Source organism: Neovison vison, chromosome 8 (genome assembly GCF_020171115.1).
Source record: "Neovison vison isolate M4711 chromosome 8, ASM_NN_V1, whole genome shotgun sequence".
NCBI lineage: Eukaryota > Metazoa > Chordata > Mammalia > Carnivora > Mustelidae > Neogale > Neogale vison.
Genome location: NC_058098.1, coordinates 44,818,532 through 44,835,431, shown reverse-complemented (window position 1 = coordinate 44,835,431; position 16,900 = coordinate 44,818,532). Strand labels below are relative to the sequence as shown.

General features: G+C 40.6%; 1 protein-coding gene and 1 pseudogene across 1 annotated transcript in view; one reads left to right on the top strand and one right to left on the bottom strand.

The window, feature by feature from the left end:
- The window catches only part of CFAP61 (cilia and flagella associated protein 61), a 298,453-nt gene extending 287,877 nt beyond the window's left edge, over positions 1–10,576 (bottom strand). The window contains exons 1-2 of the mRNA XM_044263545.1: positions 10,434–10,576; positions 1,810–1,960 (exon numbers count right to left, since the gene is read on the bottom strand). Of these exons, the coding sequence (XP_044119480.1) occupies positions 1,810–1,960; positions 10,434–10,576 (294 nt within the window). The remainder of the gene's footprint in view (positions 1–1,809; positions 1,961–10,433) is intronic.
- On the top strand, positions 9,849–10,330 carry LOC122916312 (annotated as a pseudogene).
- Positions 10,577–16,900: the final 6,324 nt, after the last annotated feature.

The following is a 16,900-nucleotide window of genomic DNA, read 5'->3' as shown; positions in this document are numbered from 1 at the left end:
TTTTCCTACTAAATATTTGAAGCTCAGTGTCTATTTTATTACACTTACAGCACACCTTAATTCAGACTGGCGCACTTCAAGTACACAATAGCTACACATGGCTGATGGCCACCATACGGGATGGTGGAGCTCTGCACTGCTGAGGAGTTTAAAGTGTGTTCAAAGAGAAATAGCCTTAAGAGAATAAACAAAGGAACCAAAGGGGAAAGAATTTATGAATAAGGGTGTTGACTTAGGATGTCTGAAAAGGTAAAATCGTGGTCCTAACACAAACATCCAAATAAGCACAGAGTTAGTCACAGAGTTAGTCAACCCGTCCATTAAGGATTTGATCAGTGGGATGACCGAAACAATTTGCAGTACCTGAGGAGCTGGCTACCTTAGGGATTTTAATGAGGGAATGCTAGAATAAGATTGCTGGGCAAGAAACAAAAGAGTTAATGTCCTGCAAGGCCACCAACCATAACTTCTGAGAGGATCTCTTCCACCAAACAGAAATTATTTACATCTCGCATGGACAAAAATCTACAAAGTTAATCACTGTTCCTGTAGATCTGTACCATAGCCCGGTCAATAGATAATCGATCAAAGATACAAGCATTGGACCAAAAGCATCTTTTTGGCCTATTTCCAACTTTAAGATAATTTTTCTAAATATGGCAACTGGATGTATAGAGTGGTGAGGGAGAGAGAAGCAAAGGACAAAGGGAAGACATTATTTAGCTGAATAAATGCTGGATGACATGTTGGGGCACACGTGGGCGTGTGTGTGTGTGCACATACAACTGTATATGGGGAGGTGAACTCACTCATTCACGCCATCAGCATTCCCTAAGGCTCTGAGGACACACTCTTGGATTCCACTGACAGACAAGCATGCTACCTCTGGTCATAGCCTCTAGCTCTCCACAGGACTGGGGCCATATGCAGGCCTGGCTCTGGCAGGCTGAGGTCAGAGAAAGCTCAGACTCGGCACCACCTACCAAGTCAGGTTGCCAAAAGGTTGTAAAGTGCCCACAGCTAGAAAACATCAAATGAGCCAGAGTCCACCAGGGCACCTTGAAAATTACAGAGTGCAACAGGAATCTGAGGCTCTATTATCACTGTTACGGGAGCAACAGTGTAAAGGCAGGTGCCCTCCCAATATATCAAAGACTTCAGACACTGAGCCTAAGTGTCCACTGACAGATGGGTAAAGAAGCTGTGGTATATATACATACATACACACACATGCATGCACATATATACACATATAATGGAATATTACTCTCAGTCATTAAAAAATGAGATCTTGCTATTTGTGATAAGATAGATGGACCTAGAAGGAATTAAGCTAAGTGAAATAAGTCAGGCAAAGAAAGATAAATACCAAATAATTTCATTCATATGTAGAATCTAAAACACAAATGAACAAATAGATTAAAAAAAAAAAACCCAGAAACAGACCCATAAACACAGAGAACAAACTGGTGGTTGCTAGAAGGGAGGGAGGACGGGAGGCAAAATAGATGAAAGGGAGTGGGAGGTGCAGTTCCAGTTATGGAATGAATAAGTCACGGGGATGAAAGGTACAGCATAGGGAATACAGTCAATGGCTACACTTGGGGTGAGCATAAACACATAAACACATACAGGAAACACATACAGCTGTCCAGTCACTGTTGTACACCTGAAGCTAATCTCATGATGTCACTTTCTATTGTGAGTCTTGCACTGCTCAGTCTCAAAACTGGAAAGACATATGTGCAAACATAGGACTTCCCTTCAAAATTAAGGCTGTTCTAATAAGAACTGTGTGTAATTGCTTACTGTGCATGGGATTTCACTGTCAAGCTCCCGGAACACGGATACCCAGCTGTCCTGATTGGAGACATTCCAGTTGGGATAATCCACGAAGGTAGCCTGGGCCATGATTTCCTCCTTGTCATTGCAGAGGGTAACAGCAAGGTTTGCCTTTTCCCTGTAGAAAGGATTAAAACTGCACACATGACTAAGATTACCAAAAGGGAGAGGATGAGATGTTATCTTTTCCCCCTCCTTTGGCTACCCAGGTCTGCCAGCCACTGCATAACCTTTGGAAGAGGTGGGAATAGTGTGGCAGCAGCTATGAGATAACAACATCTTTCAGGACAACTGGACTACCAACTAAATTTTGATTGAAAATTACATTTTGTTAGAAAGGTGTATTTATGTGAAGTGTGCAATACCCTTCCCTTGGAGATTGGCTGGGGAAATTGTCTGACTGTCATTTTCCCTATACTTCCCATGTTGCCAATTCCACTGCACTGGCCTAAACATGTCAAGTTAGAGTGGCCACCTGTCCCCACTTACCTGAGACTGAGAACGTTCCCAGGTTATGGGACCATCAGGGCTACAAGTCCTGAGAAAACCAGAGTGAGCTGGTCTTCTATGCAAAGCATAGAAGCAGTGAAGCGAAGAGTTTAGATCCACCTCTGGGTCTCTCTTAACCAATTTCTCCAAACCCTGAGCCCAGGTCCTTGGGCTGATGGATTCTAACGGGATGTGAACATCTATCACCCGATCCGGCTACAGAAATGGAGACCCTGAGGGGTCTGGCTTAAGCCAAGGCAACCCAGCAAGTTAAAAAAAAAAGGCAAGGGTGGAGAAGCAGGTCTTCCAACTCTTATTCTGGTGGTTGTCCCAAAGGGACATCTTGATGGTCCTCCCCAACTGCTCCCCTGCCATGACAGCAAGAGCTCTGACTTAGAGACAGGATATAGTTTAGCGCATGGAGAACCATTTGTATAGAAATTGAGATGCCATTTTTACTTTTTCAGCTGAGTGAAATCTGCTGATATCTTAAGTTGGAGGAAAAACGATTAAAATGCTCCTCCAAAAAAACCAAAGGTACAGCCATCTTTGGGAAACACTGTGCTAGGCATGTTGATCTCAGTACCTACAGCCACTGTCCCTCCTCAGCCATTCCTCAGCCATGGGGGAACTCCTCTGGGTGCACCTGCCACAAAGGCCCCACCCTAGCACTGGCTATCATGGAAAGAAGACAGCAGACTGCCCTCTGGTCCCAAGAATATATTATCCTTATAGGGGGCTCATTAGCAAAAGGATGCAGCCCCCAACCTCTCCACTCTGATTCACTGAAGCTCTGCCCCTCTTCCCATTACTGCACTGGCTCCCCCTGGCTCTTGATCCTCTGGGCTCCTCTGCCCCAGGTTCCCAGAGCCATGACCTACTGCTTCACAGTGATAGTCCTCACGCTAATTCAGATGAGAAAATGCCCAAGGCACAGGACCCAGCAATGACAGTGGTGGAGGAGGAGGAAGTGGCAAGAGCTGGGACAAGGCAACTGCCATCCCCTTAGGGAAACAAGAGAAATGTGTTACTGGAATCCTAATTTGAACTTGAAACACATTTATCCATGGGAACCTAGGGTGGTGGTTGGGTTCCATAGTATAATTAGCACAGTACTATACCACACAGACATTATAGATTAAATAGGCTTTTGTGGGTTGGCCTGGGAAGCCAGCCATGAATAACGTTGTTTCAATGGGAAAATGCACTTCAATTTCCAAATGGCTGAGTGCAAGAAAGTAACTTTTGTAGCATTATCCTTTTGTATCTATAATTTCCACTTCTTATTACCTCTTAACATTACTCCTATATGGGACAGATTAAAAAAAAAAAAAAACCATTGTAGGAGAAAAGAAGGGAGAGGAGGAAAAAGGTAGAAGGAGAGTCTTATTTTTAAAAGTTGGATTTAGAATTTTTCTATGGAATAAGCCAAATCAAAAGAATATACACACATGTATATATTTCACACAAAATATGTTAAAGCTCAAGGATATTTTCCAGCAAGCGAAATCAGAGTTCTTTTCATTAAAGTAATGTCTCATTTGTTCACTTGGTTTAGCGAATTTTCCAAGTTCAGCCAAAACTCATTTTATTTAACTACACTTGATGGAAATCTTGGGTGAAACAGTATCCCCATTTTCTGCTTTATTAAGCAGCACGAATGGCACAGATCCGGGTGTTCCCAGAGCCTGTCACGTTCCCTACCCCCTCCCAGCCCCCTGTATTGTGACACATGCACTTGATGTGGCCTATTCCTTTGGCCCTATCCCCACTCATCTGCTATGCCCTATCTGCTCATTTTCTCCCCTACAATTTAGCAGGGTTTTTAGGTGAGGTCAGTTGTATTCATTCCTATATCTGTGACTGAGCCAGCAGGTAATATAATGAAATGCAATAAAACCGGGGAAGAGGGACGCCTGGGTGGCTCAGTTGGTTGGACGACTGCCTTCGGCTCAGGGCGTGATCCTGGAGTCCCGGGATCGAGTCCCACATCAGGCTCCCAGCTCCATGGGGAGTCTGCTTCGCTCTCTGACCTTCTCCTCGCTCATGCGCTCTCTCACTGTCTCTCTCTCTCAAATAAATAAATAAAATTAAATTTAAAAAAAAAAAAAACCGGGGAAGAAACCTCCAGTTGTAGACATGCTTGTAAAATGGATGTCTGAGTCTTAAGGTTGGCCTGGCAAGTGGTTGGGAATTATCTAACAGGAAAACCAAAAGGTTGTATGGGCTGGATATACGCTGATGAAAATGTAAATTTGCTTTTACTTCTGAAGATATGCTGGCTTCTAAGGTAGGTCACAGCCTTTTTAGTTATTAGGATCCCATTTTAACATTTAAAAAAAAACAAACCCTTTTACTACTCCACTCCCATGTGGCAAAAATTATGCTTTTCATATCTGCCGATTCAGAAAATACATAAACACATGAGATGTGTGGATTCGAGGTACCCTGGCAGCCAAGGCCCAGCAGCGGTGTGAAGCTCACCTTCAGAAATAGGCTGTTAAGAACTTTCTGATAATTAGTATGTGACCGTGTACAGGATTTGAGATTTGCAGAAGGCTTTTGAAAAAAATCTGTAGGAAGTCACCAGTTGTGACCCGCCCCTATCCCCCATGCCATGTTCTGAATACCCCCTAAAAGGATGGGTCCTTGACAAATGATCTCATGGGTCACTGGTGATCACCTGCACAGCCCAACCATGTCCCCACCTGCTCAGGCCAATGGTGACACACTTCACTCCAGGAGGGGCAAGTCACAAGCACACATTTGCTACCAAGCTGGGGGGTTGTAATTTATTTGCATCCAGAATTTATCCACGTGGGAAAGATTCAAGACTCATTAAGGTATACAGTGGCCCCTTGCCACTTGCTTTTCCATCTCAGAGGCAATCATGCCTCACTTTGTACCATGTTCTGTGGCTTGTTGATTTCTTTTAGCAATATATATGGAAGAGAATTCCATATATAAAGCAGTCTTTTCTCCTATTCTATGGCTGCCTGGTTGCTGAGAAAGGAAGAGAGGAAAATGATAGAAAAGCCTGCCGCTTTCTGACCCTAGTCCCTGCTCCCTTATAGGCAAAACTAGAGGGAAGGTGGGAAGCAGCTCTGAGCACCTCCTAGGAGCTAGGCTCTGCCCTGTATTTAAAAACTATCCTCACTGTCCCATTCATCCTGCAAATTAGGTATAACTGTCCATTTCATAGATGAGGATGCTGGGGCTTAGGCAGGATTTATTCATTAATGCAATAAACATTTGTTGAATACAGACCAAGGGCTAAGTTTTTTTCTAGGTTCTGGGCACACAGCAGAGAACAGGCAAAAATCCCTCCCCTCGTAGAGCCGACGTTCTCGTAACTGGAGACAGAACAATTAAAAAAAAAAAAAAACTAAACTGAAATGCGCAGAATGTCCAGAGGGACAAGTGCTATGAAGAAATATTGGGGGAAGAGGATGAACCGCGCAGGTGCATGTAGGTGCGCTTCCAGGAGAAGGCAGCATTTGAGGTGTGATGAAAATGCTTCTGTAACTGTAGGATGAGGCACACCTATGCCTGGGGTGCTCCAGGAGAAATAAAGGAACTCAGTGGAGCTCCAGGGAGGTGAGGTCAGAGGGAAGAGGGTGGGCTCCACACCAGATCATGGCAGGCATATGGCAGACCAGTGGAGGGTTCTGAGCAGAGCACAACGGGATCTGGCTGGTGTGAACAGTGTTGCTCCGGCTATTATGTTGAGAAGAACTTGCTGGGATTGGGGGTGGGAGGGGGGTGTCGGGCAGCAAGAGCTGATGCCAAGGTGGAAGCAGAGACTAGAGAAGGCCTGTTGAAATACTCAAGTGGGAATGCTGGTGCCTCATACCTCATCTCAGCAGGAAAAGTGAGGTGGAAAGAAGAGGCCAGCTTCTGGATGTGTTCTGAAGGTGGAGCTGACAGCGCTGCTGGTGTGGGAGGTAAGAGCAAGATGAAGGTGACACCAGGGTTTTTGGTCCAAGCAAGTGAAAGTTTGGCGCTGCTGGAGTTACCAAGATTGGGAAAGAAAAGACAGAGTAGTCCAGAGGCAGGTGGCGATCACGCTGGGTATAAAGTACCTACCTAGGTATTCGAGGGGTGACATCCATCAGGAAGCTGGATAAATGAATTTGGAATCTAGGAGATTCCATCAACAATGTTAGCTGTTTTTCACATTTACATAATAAATTAACCCAGAATTGGGTTTTTTTCTTTCTTTTTTCCCCTCCCTCCTTCCCTTTTTTTCTTTCTTTCTTTCTTTCTCTCTTTCTTTGACAGGAGGTTGTTCTTTACATTTATTCTTTTTTCCATATGGGTAACAAATTGTCCCAGCACCATTTATTGAGTGGTACATCCTTTCCCCACTGGCTTGGTCATCAAGTTTTCATATAAGTGTGGGTCTCTTTCTGGGATCTTTAATTCCTTGACCATTACCACACCATCCAGATTACTACAGCTATAATGACTCTTTAGTTGGGCAAATCTCTCCACCTTATTTTTCTTCTTTCAAGTTACTCTGGCCCCTTGCTCTCCCATATAAATTCACACCCATATTATCAACTTCAACAAGTAATCCTAGTAGGATTTTAACTGGAGAAGAACTGACTTCTTTACATTATTAAATATTCCTATTCAAGAATATGTATACCTCTTCATTTATTTAGGTCTTCCTTAATGTCTTTCAATAAAAATTAATAATTTACCCCATCATAGGCTTGGACATGTGGTTTCTGGGAAGGAAGGGATGTACCTTTGATTCCGACCCTCCTCTTGGATAATACTTTAAGAGTACTTTCATTCTAATTATGCACCTGCCAATTTATCTTCTATTTTTGTTCTGTATTTTACCTGTTATTATTTATATCTTATAACTTCCTATTTATATTTAGTATCTATATTAGTCATTTTTCTTAGTGCTTTATGCAAGTTTGATTTTTTATCTTAGAATTAACATATTTGCAAACATATTTACTTTCTTGTATCCTTGGCTTTCCAACTGAGATATTATTTCTGCCTACAGTATATTCTGAGGAATTCCCTTTATTCAGGATTCATTGATAAACTAATTCAGTTTTTGTTGGCCTCAAAATGCATTTATTTTCCTGTAGGTATTGAAAACCTGTTCCCTCAGTACACAATTTTAGTTTGGTACTATTTTCTCTCCAATACTGAATATATTCTACTATCTCTGGCTATCATGGTTGCTAGTGAGAAATCATTATTAGTCTAATCTTCAATTGTTTGCAGGCAAGTTGTCTTTTCTTTCTGATAATTTTCCAAATCTTCTCTCCAGCTTTGGCATTTTTCTGTGCATTATGATGTGCTTAGTTGGGAATTTCTCTGTGAGTTTATCCTGTTTGGGTTTCACTGAGTTTTCCAGATCTAAGAATTGGTGCTTTTCAACCACCCTGGAAAACTGTCAGCCATGACTTCTTCAAATATTGCCTCTTCAAATATTGCCTCTTCTACTTAACTCCTTCTAGAAGTCTGATTAGACCCAACTGTAACTGTTAACTGTTCCATTCTTACTTTTTTGCCTCTGTCTTTTTGTGCTGAATTCTAGATAATTCAGTGGTATTGGTCCTCCAGTTTGCTATTTGCTACCTCTGTCTTCAATTGTGTTGGTTATGATGTTTAATTCATCCAATGAGCTTTTAACTATATTTTCATTTCTGGATAGTTTATTTGACTTTTTTTTCAAATCTCATTATTCATTTTTATGTTTTTTTTTAAGATTTTATTCATTAATTTGACAGACAGAGATCACAAGCGGGCAGAGAGGCAGGCAGAGAGAGAGGAGGAAGCAGGCTCCCCGCTGAGCAGAAAGCCCAACGCGGGGCTCGATACCAGGACCCTGAGATCATGACCTGAGCTGAAGGCAGAGGCCTTAACCCACTGAGCCACCCAGGTGCCCCTATGGTTTTTTAAAAATGTATCTTTTCACTGTAGATATAGTAAGCACAGTTGTTTTCTATTCTTTGACTGACTTAACATCTAAAGTCTTTGAGGGTCTGATTCTGCTGTATATTTTTTGTTGTTGGTTCTCCCTAATGGCGCATGTTTCCTTATATATTTGTGATTTTTGACTGTAAGTGCATTTTGCTTAGAATTCTATCTGGGTGCATTATTTGAAGACTGGGTTGAAGCTCCATCCTTCAGACCTGATTTGTGTTATTTCAGCCAGTTTCCTGGACACACTACTAATTTGCAACCACTTTTAATCAAATTCTCCATTTTATTTGCTTTATTCTGTCTAATGGTAAACATACATAGTTTTTCTCTGAAAATGTACTCATTATTTAGGAAGTTTTGAAGCTTTTGGGGACCACAAAGATAATCAGAATGGACCTTAAATCAACACATGATTACAAATTCTTAAAGGCTTTGTCCCCCTTCATTCCATGCTGAGGTTGAAAAGGCTACTTTCCTTACCGTCCCAGCTTCAGCAGTGGGTTTATGTCTCATTCATCCTTACAATGAACAACCCAGTTTTATACAAAAGGATCTAATACTTCCCTCCTTAGGTGGAGGGAGTATTTACCTTCTCTTCTTTGCAAAGCTGTCAAAACAGAAGCTGGAGGTTTCTAGAATGTAGCAAAAATCTCAAGGAATAGGTGGCACTGGTTCCTGCTGTTTTCTTAAAGTTTCTGATTTCATGTTGATAATGTTCTCTGCACAGTCCTTACCTTTTGTGTTCGTGTGTGTGTGTGTGTGTGTGTGTACATGTTTCTATCCAGGAGGACATCATTACGGTGTTTAACCCACCACAATGCCAAAAAGTGGAATCATTTCATTGATATACACATTTTTAAAGCATTTTATACATGTTGCCTTGCTGTTCTCCCACAAAATTGTGAACATTTGCTTTATATTCATCAGTGCAATAATCAGAAACTACAAATTTTAATGTCTTAGACTGGCCTTACTTTAAACATTTCAATTACATTTAATATGAAGCTTTATAAAACCCAGAATACTGAGCTATCTTTTATCTTTTTCAACAAAAATAATAAGGAACAGATTATAAAATGCATACATCTGAGTGTCCAAAAAACAAAAACAAAAAAAACCAAGGGAAAAAAATCTGTGCATATTTTGAAGTTTAGAAGACCATTTTAATAGCAATGGTTAAGAGCAAATCTGGGCTTTGACACTTACTAACTGTTTGACCTTGGGCAAGCCTCCATTTTCTCAACTGCAAAATGGACTGGATAAAGCACAGCCCCTGACAGAAAATAAATTCTCAAAACTAGCAGCAGATATTATTATCTTACCCCACTCTAATAGTGGGTGGGGCAGTTGAGATTTGAACTCAAATTTGCCTGAATTCAAAACCCTTTCAATTTGCGGTTGTTATAAGACTTAGAGATTGGTTGCTCCTAGAGATCTGCTCAGCAGGACAGATTTTCTTGCTGCCCATTTCCTCACCATAAAGCCCCATAAGATAAGGAGTGGGATCCCTTCCTCGTGTGTGATAAAACTGATAAACAGCCTTTTTCTCAGTGGCCAGGAAAATGGCAGATACTCAGACTGAGGTGTCTGTCAAAAGCAGCCAACCATCTTTCAAAATAAGAAGAGAGTACTGCTTGGGGAAACCGGCAAGGAGAAGCTCCCACCACCATATTACCAAGACATCAGTCTGGGCTTCAGGAAGCCTAAGGAGGCCACAGAGGGCACCTATATTGACAAGAAATGCCTCTTTACTGATTATGTCTCCATTCGAAGGTGGACTCTGGTGTCATGACCAAGATGAAGATGCACAGAACCACTGTCATTAGCTGGGACTACCTCCACGACATTCAAATGTACAACTTCTTGGAGAAATGCCAAGAACAGATCTGTGGACCTGTACTCCTGCTTCAGGTGAACAGAGGATTTCCAGATCGGTGACACAGTCGCAATGGGTGAGTGCTGGCCCTTGAGCAAGACTATGTGCTTCACTAAGCTCAAAGTCCTGAAGGCTGCTGGCATCAAGAAACAATTCTAGAAGTTCTAGAAGTTCTGAGACTAGACATCATACCCCCAAAGAAAGTGAAGTTATTTTCCCAATTAAAAAAAAAGTTGATAAACATTCTTGGCTTACTTAGCTACATACTTACAGAAGATAGATGATATTAAGCCTCCCAAACAGCTTCTGGGTAAACTTTCTAATGAGGTTTTTGATACAATAAATATCCTGTGATTCTGTTCTTCGGCAATGAACCACTTCTACCTTTCCTCTTGGAGAAGTGAGCACTGACATTTTTTTATCCTGTCCCAAAAAGAGAGAAAACAGTCCACCATTAATCTGAGATGATAAGCCTGTCTGGTTACAGTACTTACAAAATCAGACATTAATTCAATTTCCGTATGGTCAGAGTGAACATGGTATTGAGTGCTGGTGGTACACACATGTTCCCCTGGGGGTCGGCTGTGATGACGGTCATCACAAACTAGCCACATGTTTCTCTCCAGTTGAATGGTGTTTCTGAGAAGTGGCCCATCTAGAAATTTCTGCAACTGTACTCTTTGTTCCCAACAAAGCTGCTTTAATATTCTAACAATAGGATTGAAAAACATTGAAAGGAGTTATTTACTGATTCAAAATCCTTTTTATTTAATTGGCCACCATGGCATGTGGTCAAGAGTTATAGGGGAAATACTGGCAGCTTCTACCCATGTCCCAAATAGAGTTCCCCAGACTGGAGCCCTGAAAAGCAACAGTCCTGAGAGAGGTTCTGAAACAAAAAAGAAAAAAAAATTACTGTGGTCAATTAAGTGTAGGAAATGCACTGTTTATGATGGCCTTTCTGAGGGGGCCACCATGCCCATTAAAGTCCTTGAGAAGTTCCAAATAAAGTGCCTCCTTTCTTTGTATAACCCAGCCTTTCCCACACCCTTACTGAGGAGAATTTCCAAAGACAGCGACAGTGGAGAATCTAACGTTCCAGAAAGACACTTTGGGGAATGCTGCTGACAGGAACAGCAGGCCACAGACGGATTTCAATCTCTCTCTTAATGTCTTAATATATGTGTGTGTCTATTTTCTTCCGCCCTCTGTCTGTCCCTCCATTCCCTCCTTTTTCCTCCTTTCCTTTTTCCTCGGGATAATCATTTTTAAAAATTTTTATTTATTTTTTCAATTTCTTTTCAGTGTTCCAGAATTCATTGTTTATGCACCACACCCAGTGCTCCATGCAATATATGCCCTTTCACCAGGCTCACCCAATCTCACCCCTCCTTCCCTCCAAAACCCTGTTTTTTTCTCAGAGTCCACAGTCTCTCATGGTTCATTTCCCCCTCCAATTTCCCCCAACTCACTTCTCCTCTCCATCTTCGGGATAATCATTTTATTATGTATTAGCCCATATACCTAAAACAGGCACATTAATACTCACCACTGCACTGACCCAAGGAACAATATGGACCATTTCCAGCACCCTGGAACACTGTCTCATGGCACCCCCCAGTTCACTCACCCCTTTAAAGGTAACAATTCTGACTTCAATCACGTAGATGAACTTTGCTACATTTTGAGTATCGCATAAGTGGAATTATATAGTGCATATGGTTTTCTTTCAAAACACAATTTTCTATCATTTGGCTTTTTGTTTTTATCATTGTTGTTTAGATGCAACCTTGCATAATTTCCAATGTGCCAAAGTACCAAAGAACTTGAGCACCACAGGGGTCTGAGACAGCACTGGACCAAGGTCTTCCTTCATCAGATGAGCAAACTGAGGTCCATGAAGTGAAGTGACTTGCCTCAGGACACTCATATTTGGTCAGAAACTGAACCCTGGGCATGGCCTTCTAGTCCAATCCCCTGTCCCTTCCCCATTAAAGTAGCCTGTGGGCTGCCTCTGTGGGTAAGGGTGCCCTATCCTCCCAGTCCACTGGTGTTCACCATAACTGCGGGTTGACTGCTTTTAACCATCCACACTGGGATGTAAAGGGTGCGAGGTGCAGGGTCATGCAGGGAGACTTAGAAAGATGGCGGGTGGCAGCCAAGAATCCTCACCTGGTGGCCTTCTCCTTGGTGAATTCACACCACCCTCCATTTCCGCAGGCCTCCATTAGCGCCTGCCAAGCAGACCCAGCTGTTGCAGATGCCCTGCATTGTCCAAGCTCACAGAAACTGAAAAGAGGAGCCCAGCATGCCAGTTTTTCATTTACAGTGGGAAGGTTAACAATCAGACAGTCCAGATGTTTCTGCAGCTCAGACAGTTAACAAAGAAGTCATGTAGGCTGAATACAAGCCTGACTTCCTCTCCTTTGATAGAACAAGGTGTGCTATGTGGCCATTGCTCCACAGCCTAGGTGTTCTCAGGGGAACTGAGGTGAAATGGGGAGAGCATGTACTCTCAACTCCAGCCTCATGTTGTCTTGTGAAAATGTGAACTCAGATCTTCACATTCTGCAAAGGAAGAAAACCTTGCTATTTATAATAACATCTCCCAAATTGGAAATGGTGGCTCAAAATTTACTTCACATCCTATAGATGTAAATAAGCAAACATTTCTTTAAGCGGGCTTAACCACCACACCTGCCATGGCAAAAGCCATCCATGCACTCTCTTTACAGAAGAACTAACTGCACAGCTATGAAAGCTCGGCTATCAGAAGGTTGATTACACAGGGCCATGGCCAAGAACACGGGCTGTGGAATCAGAGTACTGGGGATGAGACCTAGTTTCTAGCCCTTAGTAGGTGTGTAACCTTGAGCAAGTTATTTAAACTCTCTGTGCCTCAGTTTTCTCATCTGCAAATTAGAGATAATGGGCATACTGTAAAAGGCTTAGAAATGAGATGTTACATGCAAAAACTAAAAGCAGTGTTTGACATGTGCTCAGTAAATATTGGCCACATCATCATTAATGTTATTACTGTTAAGCACGGACACTCTCAGGATTCAAAACAGTGGACATGAAGAAGTCACACAAAGTTCCGGAGGTCTGGGGGAACTTCATCTACTGTAGAGATGCCAAGCCAAGGAAACCAGAGATGGCAAATACTTAGATGACACCTTTACAGTTTCCTGGGTGTCTCTACATTGTTGACAATGACAGGACCGATCAATCCCCTTTGCAATAAACACTTTCTTTCTTGAATAAATGAATGTAGCATTAGTAAAGTGGCCGTCAGTTCTGATGACATGTCCTTCCTAAGATGGCTTTATAAAACAGCCCAGCTGCAATATGAGCTGATTCCAAGTTCTAATTCTAAAGTTAATCTTTCTTAACATTTAATTTTTAAAAAGCATTTTAAAATACAGCAATGCATTCTTCATTACACCTTCTCAATGCAAAATATCTTCTCAGCATGAAAAACAAAAAACTTTACATATAAGGCTGAGGTCATGACTTCTTTTATTGTGGCAAAATAGAAATAACATAAAATTTGCCACTTTTACCATTTTAAGTGTATGGTTCAATGGCATTAATTACATTCATATCACCATGCAATCATCACTACTACCCACACCCAGAATTTTTTCATCTGAAATGCTCGTATGATTTCTCAACTGAAGTCCTATCTCTTTTGGACAGTACCTTCTATGTTAGGGGAAACACAAAACATGCTGGCTGGGCACGATGACCCAGGAGAGAGATAATCCACTGGAGGATGTCTCCCCTGAAGGCCTTCTTACTCCAAATCAGGGAGAAGCAATACCAAGCAATAAAATAACAGTATTATTTCAAAGGAGGCTAATCGGAACCTGGCTGACTACCATCTGAGCCATTAAATATTCTACTAATTTCCACAATCCCTGTGAATGTGAAATTTGGTGCCTGCTACAAAGACATGGCATTAGCAGACATTTTCATATTTGCAAATATCCTTTACCTACTTTGGGTAGAAATGGACATTAGTAATGTCTACATTCTTGTCAAAGCTAGCCATAAATGTTGTCATTCCTGGTTTTGGTTTTAATTTAAAAGCAAAACTGGAAGGAGACATCCTGTTTGTGAAACATGATGTTGTAGGCTAATGCTACAAATACATATAAATTTTGAATAAAGTAAAATAAAATAAGAAAGCATAATTAAAGAGTTGCGCTTTGGGGAAAAGAGGAAACAAAAGAACAAGCAAAGGGAAATTCCCCCACCCAGGCAATGAGTTTGTGTGCAGTGGCTCAGGGAGTGATCAAATGTGATGCAGGCCCTCAGGACAAGAGTTTGCACCTTCAGCGGGGAGAGCAGAAATCTCATGCAAAACCAAGACCTGAAACCAAAGCCATGTGTCCAACATGGACTTTGGAGGAGTGAACCTCTTGATAAGTGAAGGAGACTAAAAGAACTGAACCTACCAGCCCCCGGAAGTGGCAAAGCAGCTTTCTCTACTAATAGCTCTGGGTAGGAGTACAAATCCTAGCCCAATTAGGTATGCATCCCAACCCACACTACCTATATAGTGTGCATTTCCCCAAAATTTCAGATAATAGACTGTGAAAGAGATGATTAAATAAGTACGTTTATAATTATTAGAAACAGAGAAAGAGAAAAGTCAAGAAAAGAGGTAATTATGAAAAAGAACAAAAACTTTAAAAATGTAAAATATGATTATTAAACTTTAACTTGGTGGGTTAAAAACACATTAGACACAATTAAAAAGAATTAATGAACTGGGAAGGCAGCCATGAAGAAATTTTCTAGAAAGAAGCAAACAAAAATAGAAAGAAAATATAGGAAGCAGTTAAGAGACACATAAGACAGAATAGAAAGAATACCTATGTCTTATAGTAATTTCAAAAAAAATAAAATGTTGTTTGAAAATAATGGCTAATGATTTTTTTTGAAATGATGAAAGAACTGAATCCTCAAGAGCAGGAAAATGAAAGTAAATAAAGATAAAAAATAAAAATAAATCCTAAATATATAGTAGTGAAATTAAGAAATGCTAATAACAGAAAGCCTGAAAGCAACCAGATAAAAGACAAGTGTCTATGAGAGAATAAGAATTCGACTAAAAGTGTATTTCATATCAGCAACAATAGGAGCAATACAGGGATTGGCAAACACCCTCTGTAAATGGCCAGATGATAAATATTTTAGGCTTCATGAGCCTCATGTTCTTTGTGCAACTACCCAACTCTGCTAATACAGTATAACATCCAGAAATGATATGAACACAAACGAGCATAATCGTATTCTGATAAAATTCTAGGGGCACCTGGGTGGCTCAGTTGGTTAAGCATCTGACTTCAGCTCAGGTCATGATCTCGGGGTGCTGGGATTGAGGCCAAGTCGGGCTCCAGGCTCAAAGGGAAGTCTGCTTCTCCCTCTGCCCCTCCCCTAACTTGTGCACCAACTCTTGCTCTCTCTCTCTCAGATAAATAAAATCATTTAAAAAATTCTACTCATGGACACTTGAAATTTGACCTTTATATTTTAAGTTTAATATTTATATATTTTAGTGTGTCCTGAAATACTCTTTGGATTTTTTCAGTTGTTTAAAAATATTTTAAAATAAATTCTTGGCTTATGTGCTCTACAAAAATAGCCTATGGGCTGAATTTGACCTCTGTGCTATAGATTCCCAATCACCAAAAGAGTAAAGGTAAAAACAACCATTAACCCAGAATTCTATGCCTAGCTAAACAATCACTAAAAGATGAAAACTTAAAAAAGACAATTCACTACAAAGATGGAAAGAAATTACCACTCAAAGAATGTGGCTAAAAGAACTCCTAAAAGGTGTAAATCTGGAAAAATAAAATTAAAATCAGAAGAGAGTGAAATATAAGATAAAATACTGAAGAAAAAGAAGTAAACAAGCAGGTGTATCTAAAAAAGCACTGATGGCAAAATAAACAAACAAAAAATAATGATGATAACTTTTGCTTAAAAACAAAAACAGCATCGAATTACCAGACAATAAAAGCTTGTTAAGATGGAAGGAGGACAACTAGAAATAAAACATTCAAAGTGTATGCATCTCTGGAAGGCGGCCAAAGATGATTAACATTAAATTTTGTTAAATCAGTTATGCATAGTTACAAGTTTAAAGGACATCACATAACGGAACCATCTTTTTATTTTAATAGGTATTTATTTATTTTATTAGGTGATTTTATTTCGGTAATATAAAATCTCATTCAAGTTATTTAAAATTTGAAAAGTGAGATGACTTACAAATATTTAAATAATAAAATTGGTAGTAGAGAGCTATGACAAATGTTTCTACCCTGGTTGCAAATGATTTCATTTAAAGTTTTCCTAAAAGCACTGTTCACAGACATAGATGTGATTTTTCTAAATGCATAAAATACACAGAGCATATTTATAAATATTTTTTTCTTCTAAACACCAAGAAACTTGCAACTGTCATTTCTTAACCAATGAGCTTTCACGCCATGAAGACATGGAGGAATCTTAAATGCATACTATGAGTGAAAGAAACCAACCTGAAAAACCTACACACTATATGACGCCAATGATACGACATTCTGGGAAAGGTAAAACTGTCAGACAAGTTTTAAAAACCAGTGGTTGCAGGAGGCGAAAGGGGAAAGAAGAATAAATAGGTGGAGCACAGAGGAATTTTCGGAGAGTGAAACCATTCTTTACCATACTTTGGTGGTAGGT